Source organism: Eretmochelys imbricata, chromosome 7 (genome assembly GCF_965152235.1).
Source record: "Eretmochelys imbricata isolate rEreImb1 chromosome 7, rEreImb1.hap1, whole genome shotgun sequence".
Lineage (NCBI taxonomy): Eukaryota > Metazoa > Chordata > Testudines > Cheloniidae > Eretmochelys > Eretmochelys imbricata.
Genome location: NC_135578.1, coordinates 254,453 through 276,929, shown reverse-complemented (window position 1 = coordinate 276,929; position 22,477 = coordinate 254,453). Strand labels below are relative to the sequence as shown.

General features: G+C 48.8%; 1 protein-coding gene across 1 annotated transcript in view; it reads right to left on the bottom strand.

Moving 5' to 3' along the window:
• Window positions 1-22,477, bottom strand: part of PLXNB1 (plexin B1) — a 192,141-nt gene that overhangs the window by 50,536 nt on the left and 119,128 nt on the right. The window contains exons 11-18 of the mRNA XM_077821156.1: window positions 20,510-20,618; window positions 20,308-20,416; window positions 18,606-19,469; window positions 17,699-17,824; window positions 16,404-16,526; window positions 7,018-7,111; window positions 6,586-6,752; window positions 5,106-5,257 (exon numbers count right to left, since the gene is read on the bottom strand). Of these exons, the coding sequence (XP_077677282.1) occupies window positions 5,106-5,257; window positions 6,586-6,752; window positions 7,018-7,111; window positions 16,404-16,526; window positions 17,699-17,824; window positions 18,606-19,469; window positions 20,308-20,416; window positions 20,510-20,618 (1,744 nt within the window). The remainder of the gene's footprint in view (window positions 1-5,105; window positions 5,258-6,585; window positions 6,753-7,017; window positions 7,112-16,403; window positions 16,527-17,698; window positions 17,825-18,605; window positions 19,470-20,307; window positions 20,417-20,509; window positions 20,619-22,477) is intronic.

The window sequence follows — 22,477 nt, the reverse complement described above, 5'->3', positions numbered from 1 at the left end:
TAAACTCTCAACCCTATTAGACTGGGCAACATACAGATTAAGCAGTTTTTCTCATCCCACTGGATATTGAAGTTCATAGTTCACAGATTTCACCCTTGAAATCTGGGCCAGTCCCCTCATTTGGAGTCTTCAGAGTGTCCTTGTTGCTTGCAGTGTAGGTGGGTGAAGGAGAAAGGTCAAGCATGGGCCTGCTGTTTTCTGTTTTATACCCTCAGTCCATGTGCTTGGAAAACACAAGTCCAGGCATGTCTGGGGGGCATTGCTAAGTCTCCAGGCAAGGTTGAGCAATTCCTCTGGTGTGGCCTTATACAGGTGAGTCATTGAATTGTAGCTCCCTTGCTGGACAATGGCTGTTGATAGTTTTTTGACACCCGCTCGTGTGTTGGTTACTTTCCTTGCTGTTGCCTTTGGGGAGCTAGTATCTGACTGATTCCCCAACTTTCAGCATGTTTAAGTGACAACCATACAACACAATTCTCAGTTTCATATGCATTAATGATATACATATATGGATAGAGAAATTACTTTCAGCAGATCATAACCTTTCCTCATACCTTACAAGGCATGCTTTATATGTAAGATCACGATTATATAAAAATGACGAATATGGGGGTTACAGGACATCCCTCCAAGGTATAGGATGTCACAATCACTTGAAGGCAAACACGGCACTGGGTTGATTTGGAATAAAAATAAAACTAGTTCATTAAAGAAAGAGAAAGGTTTTAATTGAGTTCAAGTATAAAGTCAGATAAAGTCAGAATGGCTACAAAGTGAAAAACGCTTTCTAGTGATTAAGACTTAATAAAGCCACAGTCATGGTTCAAGGTAAGATTCTTCCCACACTCCTTCCAGCCAGATGGCTGACAACCCCCTTGGTCAGGTTCTCCCATAAGGTCCAAAGTCCTTGGTTCCTTGTCTACTTAGGTGAAAGATCACTTGGGTTTTTTTGCCTGCCTCTTTTATAATCCAGTGAATATTTTAAATGTATCCTTCTCAAGGTTCAGTGCCCCTGCTGTGAGGAAAGGTGTCATGGAGTCTGTTGGAGACTATTCCATGCTGGTTTCTTCCCTGCTGGTGCTTTTCACAGCGCAAATTGATCTGTCCCTGTAGCCTCCAATACGCCAATGACTGGCAACTTGACTGTGATTGCACCTCGACGGAAATGTCAGCCTTTCCTTTGCTTGAAAAAAATCCTGTTTATTCACTCCTCATACTGATCTGGTTCAAACTCATTTTAGTTCCATATTTCCTTTCCATTTATACAGTCCTTTGGGCGTTTGCCGCACGCACGCCACGCAAGAATATTAATGATCGGTGTGATATTGGCTTTCCAAAGATACCTAACATGATACCTATTAGATACAAATTATGTCATAAAGTGAATTGGAGTACACTAAACTGGTCAGGCCTGCTGAAACTTGATACCTGATACCAGTGAGACCCTTGCTCTCTGACATTGGGATGCCCTTAGGGTCACAGTAGGGCAGAGGGTGGAGTAGGACCTACATGCCATCTGCACAACACAATCTATTCTAAATCCAATTTAACAACCAAGGTCCCATTTCCTTGACAGTTCATAGATGGAGATGTGGGTTCTAATATAGCTGGGAATTGAGCCATTAATGGCCTGGGATCAGAACCAAAGCCTTAAACTGGCAATGGAAACAGCCTGGAAGCCCTTAGTGGGATCAGAACAGAGGGATGATGGCAGGGAGGAGACACAGCTGTCTTTGTGCCACCTAGAATCTATCCATTGCTTTCTTTTTCAACTTCAGATACAGTGAATCACAGACCAGTACATGGATCACAGTGGCCAGGTCCTCGCCCAGGAGGAAAAGGTGGAGTTCTCTACTGAGCTGGAGGTGAAAGGTGGCGTTTTTAGTCACTGAAGCTACCTGCCACACAGACTCAATGATGACTCAGACAGTATGACAACTCTTTGCACTGCTCTGGCAAAATGGGGCTAGATGCTTTCAACCGAAGGTGAAGCAGCATACCAGCTAGCTCTTCAAGTCATTTCCCATCTATAGCATCACTTCAGTCTTGCCTGTGTGTCAGTAACAAGGGGTCTGATACAGGGTGTCTGTGACAGCTCGCCACAAGTTTTTACTAGTCCTCTAATAGTAAATTAAAGTAAAACTCAAAGAACTCGCCCTTTAAATTTCAAACCAAAACTTACTGGGTGGTCGCACCATTTAAGTGAAGGTGCACCTGCTGTTAGGACCAGGACCAAGACCCTGGGTTAGGCCTGTGGAGCAAATCTTCCAACTTAGGTATTTCCAGCACTCCCCTTGAAGCAGGCAAGCTTTAACTTGTCTGGTGGTTCCTGATTGGCTATGCCCTCCGTTCTATTTGATCCCTGTAACAGGATGGCTTTCCTGTGGGCTGGAGAGCCTGAGGCTAAGCCAGCCCTGATTATAAGATGAGCCCCATCTGAGGTGAATCTGGGATTCCAATATAAACAGCAGCAGGAAGCTGCAGGTAGGAGTGCAATTGAGTGAATAGCTGAGATGAGACTGCCAGAGGCAGGAAGCCTGGTGATAAACTGGGGAAGCTCAGGAGACCATGTGAATCTGGTAGAAGGAGTAGCTATGAGGAGCAAGTGTGGCTCCTCAAGAGCCCTAGCCAGACAAAGCCGGGGAGTGGGAGTTAAAGAAGGGACGATGAACTGAAAAACTGTTTGCTTTGGACTTTTGGATTCTGTTCTTGTAACAAACTCTGTTACCAGCCTGAGGAGAGCTGGGGAAATTAAAAGATTGAACTTAAAAGGTCACTGGAGATTGCGTGAGTTCTTAAAGGAGCCCAGAAGAAGGGGAAATAGAGTGGGGATGTCAGAGTTATAATCATAGAATATCAGGGTTGGAAGGGACCTCAGGAGGTCATCTAGTCCAACCCCCTGCTCAAAGCAGGACCAATCCCCAATTTCTTTTTTTTTTTGTCCCAGATCCCTAAATGGCCCCCTCAAGGATTGAGCTCTCAGTCCTGGGTTTAGCAGCCCAACTCTTAAACCACTGAGCTAACCCTCCCCCCATGAGTGACATAGGGAGGAGGGGATAGCTCAGTGGTTTGAGCATTGACCTGCTTAAACCCAGGGTTGTGAGTTCAATCCTTGAGGGGGCCTTTTAGGGATCTGGGGCAAAAATTCGGGATTAGTCCTGCTTTGAGCAGGGGGCTGGACTAGATGATCTCCTGAGGTCCTTTTCAATCCTGATATTCTATGGCCACGAGGCTCCTACCAACGAGGGGGAGCCATCATGCTACAATCCCTGACCTGAGTATAAGGCCTCTTGGCAAGACATTACTAAATGCCGCACAGAGTCATCTGATAACGTGCAAGTGCACCTCCTGCCCTGTGAGCCCTTCGACTGGCGCGGGAGCAATGGCTGACAGCAGGAGTTCCCATGGCCACTTCCCAGAGAATCTTACTCGACTCCCAGGGGTAGGGAGCTGCTGACATGGGACAGAAGCAATGTAATTGTAACAGTCATTGCCATGTTAAAAGGTTACTCAGACATTCTGCTTTGCTCTTTGCTCTACCACCCATGTCCATTCAGTTCTCCTCCTGCCCCTGCCCATGTGTCCCAGATGCCTACTCCCTCGCTATCCTCCTGTGTCTGCTGCCATACTCCCTGGTTCCTTTCTGCCTGCTCCCTTGATTATGTTTCCCAGCATCCCTGCTCCCTTGCAGCCTAGGCCTCCTCTCACTTGCCCGTGTTGCCAGCCACATTCTTATGGCCCTTTCCTTCACCTGGTCCCCTAGACATACTGTCTAGCTACCTGATTCTCTTCTCTTCTGGCTCTGAAGGTAGATCTTGTTTCCCTTCCTTTTTCTTCTTTAAAGATGCCTCTAGAGATCTTTAGACTCCAGTTTGTGACGAAGAGCCTTGACGTAAAGACCAGAAGCCAGCATCATGTGCCCTGCCAGCCATTTGCTGGCCACCAGCAAGTGATCTGGGGCCCACTAGGGCTCCATGGAGAACAGTTTGACTATCTCTGGCTGAGAGCATTTTGCCATCTGAAAGCTACTTCATTTTCACCCTGGTTTTACTGGTAGGTGGAGGTTGTCATTATGATGATGCTCCAGCTCTGTTTGGAGGTTGTGAGCAGGAATAAGAATCATGGTGCACCTCCATCAACACTATTCCCATATTAAGCTACCTGTTGCCTGTGGTATGAGACAGTATTTTTGTGCTCAAATAAATTTGTTAGTCTCTAAGGTGCCACAAGTACTCCTTTTCTTTTTGAGTATTTTTTCAGTTGTGCAACTTGCACAAGCAACAGCCTTTTCTATCCTGTGATTACCTTGCAACAGCAACACCTGGCCTTGGGGTCACATGGTATATTTAGCAGGAGCAGCACTCCTCTGGCACTGGCAGCTTGTTCAGAATGCGGCAGCATTATCTGCTCACTGGCTTGAGTACATGTCACCAAACTAAACTGCCTCAGAGCTCTTTACATTTGATGCCTGTAAAGTGATGGATTTACCATGGGCCCACTGGTCTTTAAAGCCCTTAGAAGTAGGCCCTGGCTGTATCTCAGACTTCCTCTTTGAGACTCATCTTGACAGGTTGTACCTGGCACCCTCTCCCTATAAGGAATCCCAGTGCCTCATTTCAGGTTGTCAGGTGAAGTCGTCTTTGCTACAGAGGAGGTCACTTCCCTTTCACATTAGTCTCAGCCTCTTGCCTCCTAAAATTGAACTAATGCCAACAAAGGTGTTTTGGCTTTTTTTGGAGGACACTTCCCTCATTTCCCCTCCCTGTTTTTCAGATCATGTTTATTTCAGTCTGATATTTTTATGAAGACTATCACATTAGTTGTTTTTGTTGGGAGTGATGAATGCTAGGGGTCAGGCCTCTTTAAAAATAAACAGCTTCTGTTCAAATTCAATGCCCAAGTGGTGAGTAGGTGTGGAAAATTGCTTTACTCGGGTGTCACTGCCCTTGGGAAGGTGCAAAAGGCAACTCAGTGTCTGGAGCAGAAGGTTTTGATCCAGGTTACCATGGCTAGGGAGGGGGTGGGACATTACCCCATTCTGATGTCAGTGGCCCAGTGGGAAACCCAATGTCTCATTCCGTGGGGGAGTTTCACAGATACACTACCTGCTGGAGATTTCATATTCTTGAGCATCTACAGCACAAGGAATTCCTGCAACAGTAACGGTTTCTGCAATGTCCTGATGTTTCTGGCCAAGGTTTGAGCCAACAATAGTGAGTCTAGTGCCACCTTCAACTGGTCCAGATAGGGGATAAACCTGCAAAGATACCCAAGCATGTGTTCATTTCATAGCACCTCAGATGCAGGTAGCCTAATAAGGTGCCGGACCCAAAACAGCCAAAGTTCTGTCCTCTTCCTAGGCTGGCCAAAGGAGACACTTTTTGCTGGCCAAGACTCGTGTCAGGTTCTCTTGCTATAGATTAGCTGCTCTATCATCACAAGCAGGAAGGGCTACTCCTGGGGGAATTCTATGCCAAAAAATTAAAAATTCTGTGCACAATATTTTAAAAATCTGCAAAATTCCACATATTTTATTTGTCAAAATAATACAATATAATCAACTGGAGCCCCAGATGCCGGGGGCTTACAGCAGATGGGAGTGCTCAGGGGGAAATCACAAATTCTCCATGAAAAATTTTTTGTGGGTAATATTAATTCTGCACAAATTCTGCATTGTGCAATGGTGCAGAATTCCAGCAGGAGTAAAGTGCTGTAAATGAGAGACCTAGGATCCGTGCCCTCCTCCTTCCCACACTTTGGTCTTATCACTAATTTCCACAAAGGTATAATGCCATTAAATTCCCCTTTAGAACAGCTGTGGCAGCCCATCCTTTGCCTACTCACTGCTGCACTGACTGCTTCTCTGGGGGCTCTGGTGATGAGGAGCTATTATATAAGCTGTTATCTATTACTTGTATTGCAGTAGTGTCCAGAGGGTCTCCCATAGGTTCAGTGCCCCACTGCGCTAGGTGCTGCACAAAAACACAATCAAAAGACAGTTCATGCCCCTAAGAGTATATAGGATAAATTATGACAAGAAGCATCAAGTGGATATAGCATGTAACTGGAGGGAGGACAAGGTGACAGCAGGGGGCACAGAGTTACAGACACATACGCTATGGTAATCAGCAAGAGACAGGTCCAAAAGATTTTTTTTAATAATCCAGAATTAATAACCACCTCTGCTCCCTCTTCCATCCCTGCCAAGTCAGTGTCACTTCGCCTTGTGCACCTTCATTATTTCAGGCTCAGCTATCATTATGCTAGTCTATCCCAATCACTGAGTTAGGACAGCAAGGGGATTCTACTCTTTCGACTTCATCCCCAATTCCTGGATCCAGCAGCTTCCTGCATATTGGTTTCAATTGGTCTGAGGTATACATTTGTTGTTTCTTTCATCTTGGCTACTACAGATTGGTTGCACTCTTGCACTTTGTGTCAGGCTCTCCAAACTCTCAGTGCTGAAGAATTAACAGTGGGAGAGGAACCGTTGTTGCTATTTGGACTGTCTGAGGTTTTTTTGGCTGCTTTGTGGAACCCCCATTGCCCCTGAGTGCAGTACAGTAAAGAGTAGTGGTTACTCACTGAATAAATGAGGGGTGCAGGACATACATCCGCTATCTCTTCTGTGCAGGATCCTCGGAAGATGCAGTTGGGCTGCTGCCCCCCACACCACACACAGTTATACTTGGAGTCAGCCGTTTGGCAGCGGCTGCAATCAGAGTGTCCCATGGAGCAGTTATAGAGAGTTACTGCAGAGGAACAACATTCAAAAGGGCATCTGTGAAAATCCCAACAGTGCACAGAATGACCCCAGCAACTAAGCACCTGGCACTAACAAACAAAACTACAACTCAGAGCCTGTAACATGCAGGCTGAAGGGCTGCCCCTGATTTCCCAGTGATGGGACTATTGTAGGACACCCTGAACACCAACCGTCTCAATTTAAATTTTCCCAGCTACCCCATGTTCCATTCCCTAAATCCCTCTTTTACTGGTGAGGTGTCACTCTCCTACCATAGAGATCCACAGCGCTGTCCACTCGGAGGTGTTGCTTCCTCTGCACAAACACCACAGCACTGAATTCAAGTTGAGGTGCCAAGTAACTATACTGCAAAGAGACCAGAATGTCAGGATATCAAATGGACCAAATGAGGCCTCTAACTAACTCACTGAATAAACAGAAGTGCCTCAGTACTTCACACAGTAGTTTAACACACGTTGCAGCAAATAACTTGCCTCTTTCATTAAGAGACAAAGGGCCTGACTCTCAAAGATGGGCAGGGTAATTGCATATGTAAATGTGTGCATGCAAATGGCTATTTGTGTGCCTAACTGACCACCTGCAGATGCAAACACCCAAATGCATGTTCACATGTGTTATTTGTGCAAAAAACTCACTCCAGCTGAGACATCTTGTGACAGAACCAGTATGACTCACCTCTCTGTGAACCTGGTCAGTGTTCCCACATGAACCAAAGTGAGATCGCTGATTAAGTAGAAGGTGATTACCAAGTCAACAAGGGGATTCAGCTCCTTAGCTGAGGATGTTTGAAAGAGACGGCAAGAGCCGGGGAGAGCTGGAAGGAAGGGTCAGAGAAGCTTAAGATCTCAGACAACTGTGATCTCTTCCTCCCCACCCCGCTCTGTGCCTTGGTAGTAGGGAAAGATTTGGGGAAAAGCTTTATGCTGTGGGGAACAAATACTTGTAAAATAAAAGCACAGAACTTGTCACTGGTGTGCATGAGGATTCTTTGCAGTAAGGAATCCAGGGTGAGGGAACCCCACCCCATGAGAACTGGGGGCTTGTCTGAGATCTTCTGTGCTGGGCAGTGGAACAGCAAAAGGAGTTTCAGAAAATCTTTCACGCATTTCAGCAGACCCAGCAACAAGCAAGACAGTCCTTGTTATCCTCACATGTGGAACAATAACAGAACCTACAACAATTTATCGCACAGCAGGCACAGGTGCAGCAACAGCTCATGGAGAAACTGGTGAATCCCATGGCAGGGAGTGATAACTGGGTGGTGGGCACAAGACCAAGTGCAAAATGGGCCCAGCAGATGATCCTGATGCCTTTTTGTTGACATTTGAGAGGGTGGCATGAGGAGTAGGCTGCGAGAAGAGAGTATGGGCCCTCCAATTAGCTCTCTACACTTGGGAGAGGCACAAGCTGCCTATGTGGCACAGAGTGATGCACAAGCAGCTGACTATGATATAATAAAAGCAGCCATATAAGGCGGCTCCAAGGTGAGAGCTCAAATATCAGATACCTGGCAGGCTGACGTGATCACGACCAGGAACGTGACCTTCCAGGAGAAGAGAAGGAGAAACCAGGAAGCCAAAGGCTCGAAGGGGTACCTGTGAGCCATCACGGCACCAGATGCAAGTCCCATGGAGGAACAAAATCTCTGACATGTGGGTAGAGGCGCTCCAGGCCCTGATATGGCTGTGATATCCTCAGAGAAAACCCACCCACCACTCCAGGGCAGGTCGAAGGCCGAGATGGCTGCTAGATGGACCTTGATGGATGAGAGTGACAAGCCCTGGAGCCTGAGGTGCAGGGGGTAGTCTAGAATGATCTGCAATGGGGCTCACTCGGGACATACCCCCTTATTCGCCATCCAGCAGGTGAATAGCTTCCATTTGGCCAGGTAGGTTACCCTGGTGGAGGGCTTTCCACTGCCCAACAGGACTCGTTGGATCTAACGAGCACTGCCGTTCTTGCACATTTAGCCAAGCCATCAGATGAACCGCCGCCAGGTTCGGGTGCAGGAGACTGCCATGGTTCTGGGACAACAGGTCTGCCCTGAGCGGCATCTGGAACGGGGTCGCCACCGAGAGATCCAGCAGAGTGCTAAACCAGTGTTGGTGGGCCCACGCCAGTGCTAAAAGGATGATCTTCGCCCTGTCCTGCTTGATTTTCATGAGGACCCTGGGCAGCAACGGCACCATGATCAGAGTCCCTGTCCCTGCCCTGGAATGAGCAGAAGACATGGCATTTTCTGTTCTTCCTGGATGTAAATAGGTCCACCTGGGGAGTTCCCCACCTGCAGAAAATAGAACTGACCACCTCTGGGTGAAGGGGAGAGAGGGGGATGTCCTGCTGAGGCAGTCTGCCCAAGCGTTCCTGGCCCCTGAGAGGTGAGCAGCCATGAGGCGGATGTCGTGCTGCAGGCAGAAATCCCTGATGTTGATGTGCAGGGACTGATTGTGACTGAACGAATGGCCTTGAGTACTAAGATTGCCCAGATGGGCTCCCCAACTCAGGTCCGAAGGGTCAGAGACAAGAGTCATCGATGAGACGGGGTTTGCAAAAGGGACTCTTTCCAGCACCAGCGTGGGATCTTGCCACCATGTAAGGGATGACAGTATACTGTGTCACCCTGATCACTTGGTCCATACTGTGCTGGTTGGGGACATAGACCGATGCCAGCCATGCCTGTAGGGGCCTGAGGAGGAGTCATGCGTGCCAAACCACATAAGTGCTTGCTGCCATGTGACCCAACAGTCTCAGGCATGTAGGGGCAGTGGTGAGTGGTTGGACACACAGACGAGATTAGGTCCACCATGGCGTGGAACCAAGTTTCAGGGAGGAAGGCTCTGGCTCAAGTGGAGTTGAGTATTGCCCCAATTAATTCTATATGTTGCACTGGGGTGAGGGTCGACTTTTTGTCATTTATTAATAGGCCCAGATCACAGCAAGTGGAACAGACCAGATTGAGATGTCTCCGCACCTGATCCGAGGATTGGCCCCTTATCAACCAGTGTTCGAGGTACGGGTAATCTGGACTCCCAGATCTACCCATGTAAAGTGTTTGTGAACACTTTCAGGGCAGATGAAAGACAAAAGAGCATCGCCGTGAACTGGAAATGGTGCTGGCCCAACACGAAACGAAGGAAATGCCGGTGCCCTGGGAATATGGAAGTACGCATCCTTTAAATCAAGAGCGGTGTACCAGTCTGCCAGATCCAGGGAGGGAATGATGGAGGCCAGGGAGACCATACGAAAACTTTTTGAGAGACTTGCTGAGATGTCACACTTGTCCTTGTTGAACCTCATCAGATTTCTTTTGGACCAATCCTCTAATTTGTCTAGGGCCCTCTGTATCCTATCCCCACCCTCCAGCGTACCTACCTCTCCTCCCAGTTTAGTGTCATCTGCAAACTTGCTGGGGGTGCAATCCACACCATCCTCCAGATCATTTATGAAGATATTGAACAAAACCGGCCCCAGGACTGACCCTTGGAGTACTCCGCTTGATACCGGCTGCCAACTGGACATGGAACCATTGATCACTACCCGTTAAGCCTGACAATCTAGCCAACTTTCTATCCACCTTATAGTCCATTCATCCAGCCCATACTTCTTTAACTTGCTGGCAAGAATACTGTGGGAGACCGTGTCAAAAGCTTTGCTAAAGTCAAGGAACAACACGTCCACTGCTTTCCCCTCATCCACAGAGCCAGTTGTCTCATCATAGAAGGCAATTAGATTAGTCAGGCATGCCTTGCCCTTGGTGAATCCATGCTGACTGTTCCTGATCACTTTCCTCTCCTTTAAGCGCTTCAGAATTGATTCCTTAAGGACCTGCTCCATGATTTTTCCAGGGACTGAGATGAGGCTGACTGGCCTGTAGTTCCCAGGATCCTCCTTCTTCCCTTTTTTTAAAGGTTTCAGAGTAACAGCCGTGTTAGTCTGTATTTGCAAAAAGAAAAGGAGTACTTGTGGCACCTTAGAGACTAACCAATTTATTTGAGCATGCTCATGCTCAAATAAATTGGTTAGTCTCTAAGGTGCCACAAGTACTCCTTTTCCTTTTTTTAAAGATGGGCACTACATTAGCCTTTTTCCAGTCGTCCGGGACTTCCCCCGATCGCCATGAGTTTTCAAAGATAATGGCCAATGGCTCTGCAATCATATTCGCCAACTCCTTTAGCACTCTCGGATGCAATGCATCCGGCCCCACGGACTTGTGCTCATCCAGCTTTTCTAAATAGTCCCGAACCACTTCTTTCTCCACAGAGGGCTGGTCACCTCCTCCCCATGCTGTGCTGCCCAGTGCAGTAGTCTGGGAGCTGACCTTGTTCGTGAAGACAGAGGCAAAAAAAGCATTGAGTACATTAGCTTTTCCCACATCCTCTGTCACTAGGTTGCCTCCCTCATTCAGTAAGGGGCCCACACTTTCCTTGACTATTCCTCTCATCTATCAGAATGGCGAACTCCTGTGCCCGATCCTGTGGGAGGCTCTCTTTGAACTTGCCGATAGAGTCCCACAGGTTGAAATTGTAACTGCCAAGTAGCACCTGATGGTTAGAGACCCTAAATTGGATGCTCACTGTGGAATAAATCTTTCTGCCAAATAAGTCTAGTCTCTTGACATCTTTATTTTTGGGCGTGCCATTTGCCTGACCCTGCCTGGCCCTTTTGTTGATGGCAGACATGACCAGGGACCCCACAGGAGGGTGCATGTATAGATATTCATCCCCCTTGGCGGGGACATAGGACTTCTTTTCTGCCTCCTTGAACATGGGTGGAATGGAAGATGGGGTCTGCCACACCGACTTGGTGATCTTCTGGACCCCGGGTAAACATGCAATGCAACCTGGGCAAACAGGCAATGCGACCCGGGCTAGGGCAGAGGAGGGAATGCAACTGAAGAGGTCATTGGGCTCCTCAGCTAGCTCCTCGACCTCCAAATTCAGATGGGCCCCCACCCTTTTAAGGAGGGCTTGGTGCTCCCTGATGCCATCACGGAGCAGCCAGTTTGTGGGGGTCCTACCACCACCTCATCTGGGGACGATGAGGATGACTGCACTGCCGGAGGGTGGGGAGCATCCCCTTGCTGCATTGGGGACCGCTCCACAGTTGCCAGGGCCTCCCTCGAGTTCACTGCTTCAGATTGGGCCCCTTGCTCCGATGCCAACAGTAGCTTGTCCGAGGTCGCCTGGGAGGAGTGGTGGGAGTATGGTGCTGGCATTACAGGCACCCACCACTGGTTCCAGTATTGCCATTGGGCAGGCCATTGCCCCTGACACCATGCCAGTGCCACAGGCACCTTGGCAGGCTCCCAGCTGGGAAATGATCTGTCCCGGACAGGGGAAGGGCTAAACTGTCCCTCCGACCCAAACCACTGTCCTTCTGGAGACGAGGGCAGGGCCATGGAAGCCTGAGTCTGTCGACTGACTCGTTGGCAACCAGTATGGGGAAGGCGAGTGCCGGTTCCTGCCTGAAGAACGATACCGTAGCCCTGGCAACCGGTACTGCGACCAGGAATGGTCTCGAGTCTGAGGAGACCGACACCTAGGCGACCTGCAAGGCGATGGCGACTGGCACCTTGGTGATCTCTGGCAGGAGGACCGTTGGTACCGAGAATATGGGGATTGGTGTCACGACCCCGGAGTCCCATGTCTTGTAAGCGGAGACTGTGGTGTCGGAGACCTGGGCTTCCTGGCTGGAGACCGGGGTCGCGGTATCAGGGTTCTTGGCTGTGATGAAAGGGAACGACGCCTGCAGTCCAGGGACTGGAGGCATTCCACTGCCTGTAGGGGCAATCCCATCACCGGCTTGGTTGTTTGAGCTGGTGTCTTGGCAGGATCTACCATGTAGCCAGGCGTCCACGGTGCTAGTTGGCCTAACTGTTCTTTGGCCGCCAGGCCCACCTCAGGCACAGATGGCCCTGCGATGGGCCAGGACCCTCTACCGCTCCCCAGAGTTGGAGGTGGGTCCCTGGCTGGGCTAGGGGGTCTGACCACAGTGGTACCCCTAAGAGCCTCCACTGCGGGCATGAGGCCTAGCTCAGGCCCTTTGCGCGGTGCCTGCAGACCAGACGACTTAGATCACTTCTTCAGTATTGGCTAGAGGGAATGGTGCTGGGCGGATCCCGGTGCCAATGGTGCACTGCATACCAATGCTGAAGTACCGGGTATGGAGTCTGAGTGAGAGGGCTCTGACGTCGGGCACAGAGCAGTCTCCATAAGGAGGGCCCTTAATCGAATGTCCCACTCTTTTTGAGTTTGGAGATGAAAATTTTTGCAGATCCAGCACTGGTCTTTTCGATGGGACTCCCCCATGCACTTCAGACAACACTCATGAGGGTCACTGATGGGCACTGGCCGGCTGCACTCAGAACATGGCTTAAAGCCTGGGGAGCAGGGCATGCGTTGCTCTGGGACTAACTACTAAACTACTACTAAAACACTTAACTAACTAATCACTGACTAAATAACAAACAAGATGAACGATCTGAACACTGAAGAACCGCTAATGCTCTTGCTAAGCAAGACCAGGCACTCCAACCAACTGTCATAGGCTGTAAGAAGGAACTGACAGGGCGAAGGGCCACTGGCGCCTGGTATACTGCAGCAGGAGAGCGCCAGTCCAGAGGGCACCACAGCTGGCCCTACGGATACTGCTAAGGCAAAAGTCTCCGACAACTGTGCACATGGGCACGCACACCTAAAATGGAATCGACATGAGCAAGCACTCAAAGAAGAAGGCCACCGATGAGGCTTGCGCCCTAGTCGAGTGGGCAGTTACAATCACCGGTGGAGGCACTGTCACCTGATCATAGCAAAACTGGATGCAGACAGTGATCCAGGATGAAATTCTCTGGGTAGACACCAGACAACCTTTCATCCTACCCACCACGAGGACGAACAGCTGTGTCGACTTACGGAACAGTTTAGTCCTTTCGATGTAAAAGGCTACCGAGTGCAGTCAATGTTCCTCCTCAGACTTATGAGGCTTTGGGAAAAAGATTGGCAAGAATATGTTCTGACTCGTGTGAAACTGCAAAACAACCTCGGGCAGGAAAGCTGGGTGCGGCCACAGCTGGACCTTGTCCTCGAAAAACAGCGTACAGGGTGGCTCCAAAGTAAGTGCCCTAATCTCAGAGACCCTATGGGCAGATGTTATCACCACTAGGAATGACACCTTGAGGGGAGAACAGAAAAGGGAACAAGAAGGTAATGGCTCGTAGCGGCGCCCATGAGCCATGCCAGCACTAGATTCAGGTACCAAGGAGGGACAGGGTCCCAGACATGGGGAAAGAGTCGCTTCAGATCTTTTAGAAACCGGATCGTCATGTGGGCGAAGACCAACCTGCCCTGAAATGGAGTGTGAAAGGCTGATATAGTGGCCAAGTGGACCTTAATTTATGAAAGGGACAAGCCCTGGAGATTGAGATGTAGAAGGTAGTCCAAGATTAACTGAAGCGAGGCCTGCTCAGGCCTAATACCTTGGTCTGAGGCCCAGCACATGAACCATTTCCATTTGGCCAGGTAGGCTGCCCTGGTGGAGGGCTTTCTGCTGCCCAACAAGACACAGGCCGAGCACTCCTGCTCTGCTGCATTCAGCCATGCAGCAGACAAGCCATCAGGTGCAGTGCTGCCAGGTTCAGGTGCAGGAGACTGCCGTGGTTCTGGGACAACAGATCCGACCAGAGAGGCAGCTACAGCATGGTGTCACCAAGAGGTCCAGCAGTGTGCGGAACCAGTGTCGGCGATGCCAAGCCGGGGCTAACAAGATCACCTTCGCCCTGTCCTGTTTGATCTTCAGGAGGACTCTGGATTAATGGCACTGCTGGGAAGACATACATCAGAGCCCCCAACCACTGGAGTAAGAAGGCATCTGACAAAGAGCCCCTGTCGATTCCCCAAATCAAGCAGAACACATGGCATTTCCTGTTCTAGCAAGTCACGAACAAGTCCACTCAGGGAGATTCCCCACTTTCGGAAGATCATGCTGACAACCTCGGGGATGAACCCTCACATAGCTCCAGGGTGCTCAATGCTGGGTCATGCTTCTTCAACTTCTTCTTAGGCACCAACGAAGGGAAGCGGTGCCTGGTAAAGCCCAGTGTTGGGGGTGCACTACACACCAAGGCTGAAGTACTGGGAGTCGACTCCGGCTGGGACGGCTCCGAGGCTGGATGGAGAGCTGCCTCCATGAGGAGGGCCCCCAAATGGATGTCATGCTCTTTCTGTGTTCTGGGACGAAAGTTCTTATAGATACAACACTTCCTTCAAGCATTTCAGGCAACTGCTATGGAGCTCACTAACAGGCATAGGCCTGTTGCAGTCAGCGCAGGGCTTAAAACCCAGAAACCAAGGAGACAAAGTCCCCGCCGGGACCCTAACTTACTAACTGCAGTGCTTAACAACTACTTCACTAGCTAACTACTGTAAACAAACTATTTACAACAAAAATATGAAGCAAAGGAGAAAAAACAGTGACCGCTTGCTAGGCAAGGGAAAGGTGCTCCGACCAACCACATGAGCGGTAAGAAGGAACCGAAAGGGTGTAGGGCTGGCGGCGCCTAATATACCGACACATGAGCGCACACTCCAGAGGGTGCCACAGCCGACCCTATGGATATCACTAAGGCAAATATCTCCAACAACTACGCACGTAGGCATGCACTAACTTAGAATGGTGTGCATGAGCAAGCACTTGAAGAATCCATGATCTTTACCTACAGTGCCTATGCCTCCTCACCATAACATCCTCGCCTAGCCTTCTATGCCCACCACAGGAGTCAAATGACCCCAAGTGCTCACCCAATGCCATTACCATATTTCAACCTTCTAGGTCTCTCAAAGGCAGTCAAAGAAGCTGCTACAGCAGTTAGGGTGCCCAGACAGGGACCTCTAGGGACAGCTGCATGTGCCATCCACTCCAGTCTATTTACAAATCCTCTCCACATGCTACATAGCAGCACACACCCTCCTCATTCCCCTCCAAAACCAGCCTCAAATCTCTCATCCTGGTAGAAACAGCCAACAATCTCTGGGCCAGTATCCCTCTCTCTCCTGTTGCAAAGGCCAGACAGAATACATTAATGTCATCTATAACTCTAGCACCCTCAGCAGGCTAGGATTGTACATGCTACATACCTCATGCTTGCATCTATCTTACTTTCTGTTATTTTGGTTTTCTCCAAGAGGCTTTCTGCAAAGGAGCTGTCCTCAATTCCAGAAGAGCCCACAAAAAGGCAAACGAAGCACTGCCGGTGGGAGTGACAGAGTGCTAAATGAAAGGGCAATGAAGCTAACCTTTTGGATATCATAGGGATGGTAGTGAGATGTGTTACAGGTACGGCATTGTTCTCTGCCACAATCATGGCATTATCATTGTACTATGGCACAGATAAAACTAACCTTCCGCTATCTGAAGACTTTATTATTATTACTTGTCTTACAGCAACCTCAGGGATCAGGGCCCTGTTGTGCCAGGTACCATACAAACACAGAACAGAAAGATGGTCTCTGCCCCAAAGAGCTCACAATTTATGTAATTTTTAGTCTTCTCTCCAGTCAGACTAAGAGGATCGTCAACAAAAACCTGGATGAGACTGGATTAAGTGGTAAGTCTGGATAGCTTCTGCCATCTAAATACTTACCTGGTGTAGCTGACACGTGATGTAGCAGAGTGATCGGTTTGCTTCCTCCCCCTCAACATAAGCATCCATCACCACTGTCCTCCCCTCCACAATCAGGACACACTCATAGTCCCATTGCTGATCCTACAGCCAGGATGAGAGAGACAGCTTCACCAGTATCCACTCACATGGCCAAACCTACACACAGAGGCTCCCAGGCATACACCACTATGCTTCCCCATATAACTTCTCCTCCTGTTCCCATCTCAGTGCCCTTTTCCATACCACTCCCTATGCAAGCAACATGCTCCTTGTTCTCATTTGCCAAGCCATCTTTCTCCTGCGTTCTAGTCCCTCCTATACTCTCCCTTCTTCATGATCCCCACATGAGAGGAATCAAATCAAGACCACAAACAATTTAATTCCCAGAAGACAGACACTGTATGCTGGGGAGAGGAGAGGGTTCCTATCAAAAGATTTCTGCCCAGAAGCAGGGCGATTAGAGAAAAGAAGACCAGAGGAAAAAAATTAGAAAAATGAGCCAGGGTATGTGTCAGTCACCAACCATGCTTGTTATGTACAATACACACCTCAACAGAGAAAGGTAACAATTAGTGTGTAACTGAGAGAAATAGGCCACACGCCCTGAAACCTATCAGGTTCCAGCTGCAGTTTGTACATAAGTCTATCATTCCAGAGAGGTTATTGAAGTGGTCTTCGATCTTTGGAGACAAATATGATTGCACCTATGACAGCAAATGCAGCCCAAAGGAACCAGAGTTTTTGAGGATCTGTAAGGCTTAATTTGAACTCTGTTGTAGAAGCTTCAGATGTGGAATAGCCACCCGGACATTTTAGTACATCAGGAGAAGGGGACAGGATAAGGAAAAATGGAAGAACTACGCTCAGCTTTTGAGGTTTAAAATGGAATGAGAAGGGACTCAGCAGGGACCCACCCTGGATACGCAGCCCCCACATTCAGGAAAGATGCAGTTTGAGGATAATCTCACTGTTGCAGCCAAACCCTGACTCCCTCCTCCTCTAAAGGAGAAAGTGCCTAATTCCCCCTCACCAGCCACTGAAGTCCCCCAGATATCTCCTTAGCCAGAGATGAGGTTCAAATCCCCATCTTGTTACCAAAACAATCCTGGAGTTTGCCAGTTTGCACCTATGACAGCACCTCAGCAGTGTAGGAATCTCGGTGCTTCAGCGAGGTGTCCTTAAATTTGACGTATCTAGGAACCGCGGTGCCAGAGGCTGCCCACAGGATGCCATGCTGCAAGCAAACCTCTTCTCCGTGCTAATGGGAAACATACCTGATACAGATTGAAGTTTTTCCCCAGCAGGGTTATCTTCTGCTTCACGTTGACTGGGAGCAGAGAGGATCCCTGAATGCCCTGCACACAGGGACAGGCTCCAGGACCCCAGCTAAACTCCTCATTCTGAAAAACAAACACCCATAAAGAGCACCCACAGTGCAGGGAGCTGAGTTTGACTGGAGCAATTAACAGAGGCAAATACAGGAATGAAATCTCATCCTAAGAGAAGGGGAAGCTGGGTGCACTGGGTATGTTTATACTTGGAGCTTGGAGCAAGATTCCCAGCTTGCTTAGACAAACTCGCACTCATTGAGTTAGCATGCTGAGAACTACAGTAGAGCTGGGGTAGCCCAGACAGTGGTGGCATGGGCTCGCCATGCCGAAGACGTAGCAACAGGCTCAGACAGGTTTGTACTAAGCATGGCTAGCCCGTAGCTTCCTTGGTCCTGTCCATGCTACTGCACCCATACGACTCTTTTTAGCAACCTAGCTCAATGGCAGCTACAGCGACTATGTGCATGCAGGCTGGGAATCACACCCCAGCTCATAGTGTAGACCCAGCCATTACTACAGGGGTAAGGAGAGCAATGTAAGACCCCGAAGACAGTGAGCAGGAGAAAGCAGACACTACGCAAGCCCTAGGAATGGTGTACCAGGAAACCCCTCGGTTGGACATTGTGTAGCTTCCAGGTAAATGGCCACATTACAACACCAAAGACCCCTTCCTTCCTCAGGCTGCGATTTCCCACTCTGAACACATCACCATCCTTTGGCTCCTCCTCCTCCTCCAGGAGACCCCATCTTCCTTCCTGTAATGTTATGTCTCCCAATTCAGTGACCTGCACCTGAATGTCAAAGTAGATCATAGCTCTAACAGTAGGTCTGAGAGCTGCATCAGACTCACCAACTCCAAAAATCCAGGGGCATCATACTGATAGTCAAAACCAGGGTGCAGGATTCTGGGGAAATCAGGGCCATCCCTCTCTGAAGAGTCTCCATCGCCTGAGAGAAGAGTGGAAGCAGAGAAGGGTGACGTATCATTCTCGGTCTGCAGTGAATCCATCCAATCCTCTGTATCCTTGAGCTCTGTGCCTTCCCCAAGTAGCCAGTCAGGAAGGACTGAAGATGGGACCTCAGAGGGAGGTAGTTCTGTCTCTAGGTCTCCTGGGAAATCAGCAGAGGAGGCGGTGGCACTTGAATTTTGATTGGGGGTGAAAGGAGATGGGATGGCAGATGTGGATGCCTCAGAGGTTGGTAAAGAAGTAGTGGGAGACCATGTGGAATTTGTGATGTCAGGGGGAGGGGTTAATGCTGTCACACCTGGCTGCAGAGTACTGAAGGCAGCAGTGGTGTGTGGGTCAGTGAACCACGCTTCTGGGGCTGGTTCAGAGGTAGGCAGAGCTGTACGGTCTGCAGTCTCTGCTGGGCTGGTAGTGACAGATGCTACAGTAGGATTTGTGGCAAGGCTGGTAGTAGCGGGCTTGTCTGTTAGGGGTAGCACCGTAGATTCAGTGGTGGTCTTGAGAAAGGTGAGAATGGCTGTAGTTGGAGTTGCTGCGTGTGTGTGGCTAAAGGTCCCTGTGGGATAAGCAGTCATGGCAGAGACTGCAGGCAGAGTGGTGGGGACTGACTCTGTGATGGGAGTGTGGGTCACCACCATAGTGACTGAGGGAGTGATGGGTTTGGTGGCCCCAGTGAGTGTGTTGGTGAAGGTCATGGTAGTGGAAGCAGCTGAAGAAAGAAATGGACTTGAGGTTGGAATTTGTGTCTGAGGGGAGCCATTGAGATGGGGGCAGAGAGAGAGAATCACAGAGAGAACATGAAAACAGCAACATGTGAGAGAAAGACACAAGCAAAAAACAATAGTCAGTCAGATTCCATGGCAAAAGGGAATTCCTAGGAGGCAATTTGACCTTTCTGAGACTTCTACTGAGAGAGAGATAAGCCTCTCACACTGGTTGGCTTCACTGAGCACAGGGAATAAAGGCTAATACTGTACATCCTAGAGAGAGATCCTGAGGGGCTGAAACTCTCAGAGTATGAAGGATTAGCTCAACTGTCAGCTTCTCCTCTTGCACAGCTTTATCCATCCTTCACCAAGAGACCCTGTTCCTTCCAGCTGGTGCTCCCTGCTTATCTTCTTCACACTGCAATGTGCTCCAGCCTGACACACTTCTCCCCAGGCCAATTCTCTCTTGCTCCCTGCCTGCCTCCCTACAATCAGTTCCCTGGTAGTTTCCTCCCAGCTTCCTGATGCCTCCCAGCTTCCCCAGATACCTCACATCAAGATCGTAGGCTGGGCACGAGGGAGGGTTTCTGGATGAGTTATGACTCACTCTGAATAAGAGGCCTGTCCTGCCTCACTGCCCTGCTGCTGGAAACCTTTCCTCAGCCCCCACCCCACAATACCTGTGAAAGCTCTACAAAGCAGCCAGGCTCTGAGGGTTCAGGAGCCCCACTTTAGTATCAGAAGGGGACACATACTCCTCTTAACACTCTCAGCCCCTACAGCAGCAAGATGGCTGCCATCTTAATCTAAGTAAAAACCTAATCTTTCTGGACTTCAGTGGCATTCTTAGTAGATGGGATCTATGAATGAGACAAACCCTCTCATTGTAGATAATGGTCCCCTCTTCACAAGTTGCTTTGTGGGTGCAGAGGTGTTGGTGGATACACCAGTTACATCCCCACTGACTGCTCACACATCCCTGACACCTGAAACAACAGTACAAGATTAGCCTCTGAGGAGGTCCAATAGACAAATAGGAATGGCCAAAGCCTTTAGACAGGAAACCAACATGTACTCACGGTGCTGACTTCCACTGCAAGGCTACTGCGGCACAGTCATAGAAAGAGAAATCCACGGAAGCAATGAAGACATCATGGAAACGCACCACTAGCTTTAAACTTATGTGCTCTGAAAAGGGAAATAAAAATGGCACCTCTAAAATAATGGAGCTGTGACAGGTATACATGCTGCAGTATTATTAGACAGACAGACATATAGTACGCTTTATAGAGGGACACACTGTCTCCATAGATTAGTTGGGAAGCAAGCCTCCCAGCACAAGCCCGATTTTCACCCTCCCTTAACTTAATTAAAACCAAACCAATGGAAATTATAATTTTATATATGTCACATCCTACCATCACACAGAGAAGTTTATTTAGTGTACAAACTATGAGGTAAATCAGGAAAGGTGCTTACAAGCCCTTTGGATACAAATTTGTTGGAGACTTGAGAATTTTTGTCTGGCCTGATTTCAGGTATCCTTTTACCTACAAACCCTAAGAGGGTCTCATTCTCTTTGTCTCCAGGAGTATTAGAGCATTTTCACTGTTTTCTTGCAGATTTGATGGCTGAAGAAATATTCACACTTGGTATCTAAGACACAGCCAATGCGTCATACAGAGGCATGTAATACAGACTGTTTTTATAAGTTGTTTCCAGTGTTGTTGTAGATGTGTTGGTCCCAGGATATTAGACACACAAGGTGGGGGGTAGTATCTTTTATTGGACAAACTTCTGTTGTTGAAAGAGACAAGCTTCCAAGCTCTGTGTAATCTCGAAAGCCTTTCTCTCTCACCAGCAGAAACTGGTCTGATACACGATATTACCTTACACACCTTGTCTTTCTGTTTTTATAAGCACATTTATCATCTTTATTCATAAATACCCACCCACCACGCTGGAGACAGACGCTTGCACTCTGAACAAAAGGGAAAGCCCCACAGCCAGCCGACCTCCAGGCTTTGCCATTTCTCAGGGAGCTGGCCAGACTGCTCACCTACCAAGTGAATAAGCAGTCTGCAGGCTGGGCTGCCCTTCTCCTCATGTCAGTTCAGTCAGTGGTTCACTTCCTCTGTTCCAGGTAGGCTTTAGGTATGTATCCGGATTCAGACAAATACCAAAATCACTTCTATCTCTGCATCTAAGAGAGGGTCAGTATGGCGCAGGCTGGGCTTTTCACAAGAGGACAGAGGTGAAGGGTGCTGTTGAGAAAATATCTGACTAAAAGGTGTGTGAAAACCAATTGTTGCAACCACATGCAGATCAATCTTGGGCAAGGAAAATCCACCAAAGCCACCAGCCAACACGGTGTTGTCAATTCCTGTGATTTTGTCACAGAGTTCATGATGTTTGGTGTTTTTTAAAAGGTCTAGTGATTTCATGAATGCTGGATTCCAATCCTTAAATACGCCCTGCTCCAAAATGCTCACTATTGCTCATTACTTTTATTGCGGCAGAAGCCAACCTGGTCTCAGCCAAAATGTCCTCCATTTCCCTAGAGTCTTTGCATATGAACACAAGGCTGCACCTAGTGAAGATGGCCACCAATTCTCACTGTTTTCAATTTGAATGAAGCCAGGCTACCTTCAGGGAAGATGGCCACAGCAGTATTGTTGGGGGCTGAAGGCTATAGAGGAATGTGGGGACCAGGAGGAGGTTGCAGGGAAAACTAAAGGATGAAGGGAGTGGCACTGAAGGGGATGTCAGGGAACCATAATGCAAGGAGGGAGACTGAACGGGCAGGAGAATATGGGAAACAGGCAAGAGGCTGAAGAAATCCAGGAGGAGACTAAGGGGGTACAAGGGAATGGCAGGAGGCAGGGGGGAAATGTAGGATAGTTTAACAGGAAAGAAAAGCAAATGTGAGGACAGGTTAATGCTGGGACAGGCTGGGGACAGGAGATTGTGGGGGAGAGGACTATGGACGTGGAGATGAAGATGGGGAAGAGTGTGACAGAAGAGGGGGACAGAAGGGCAACTCCCAG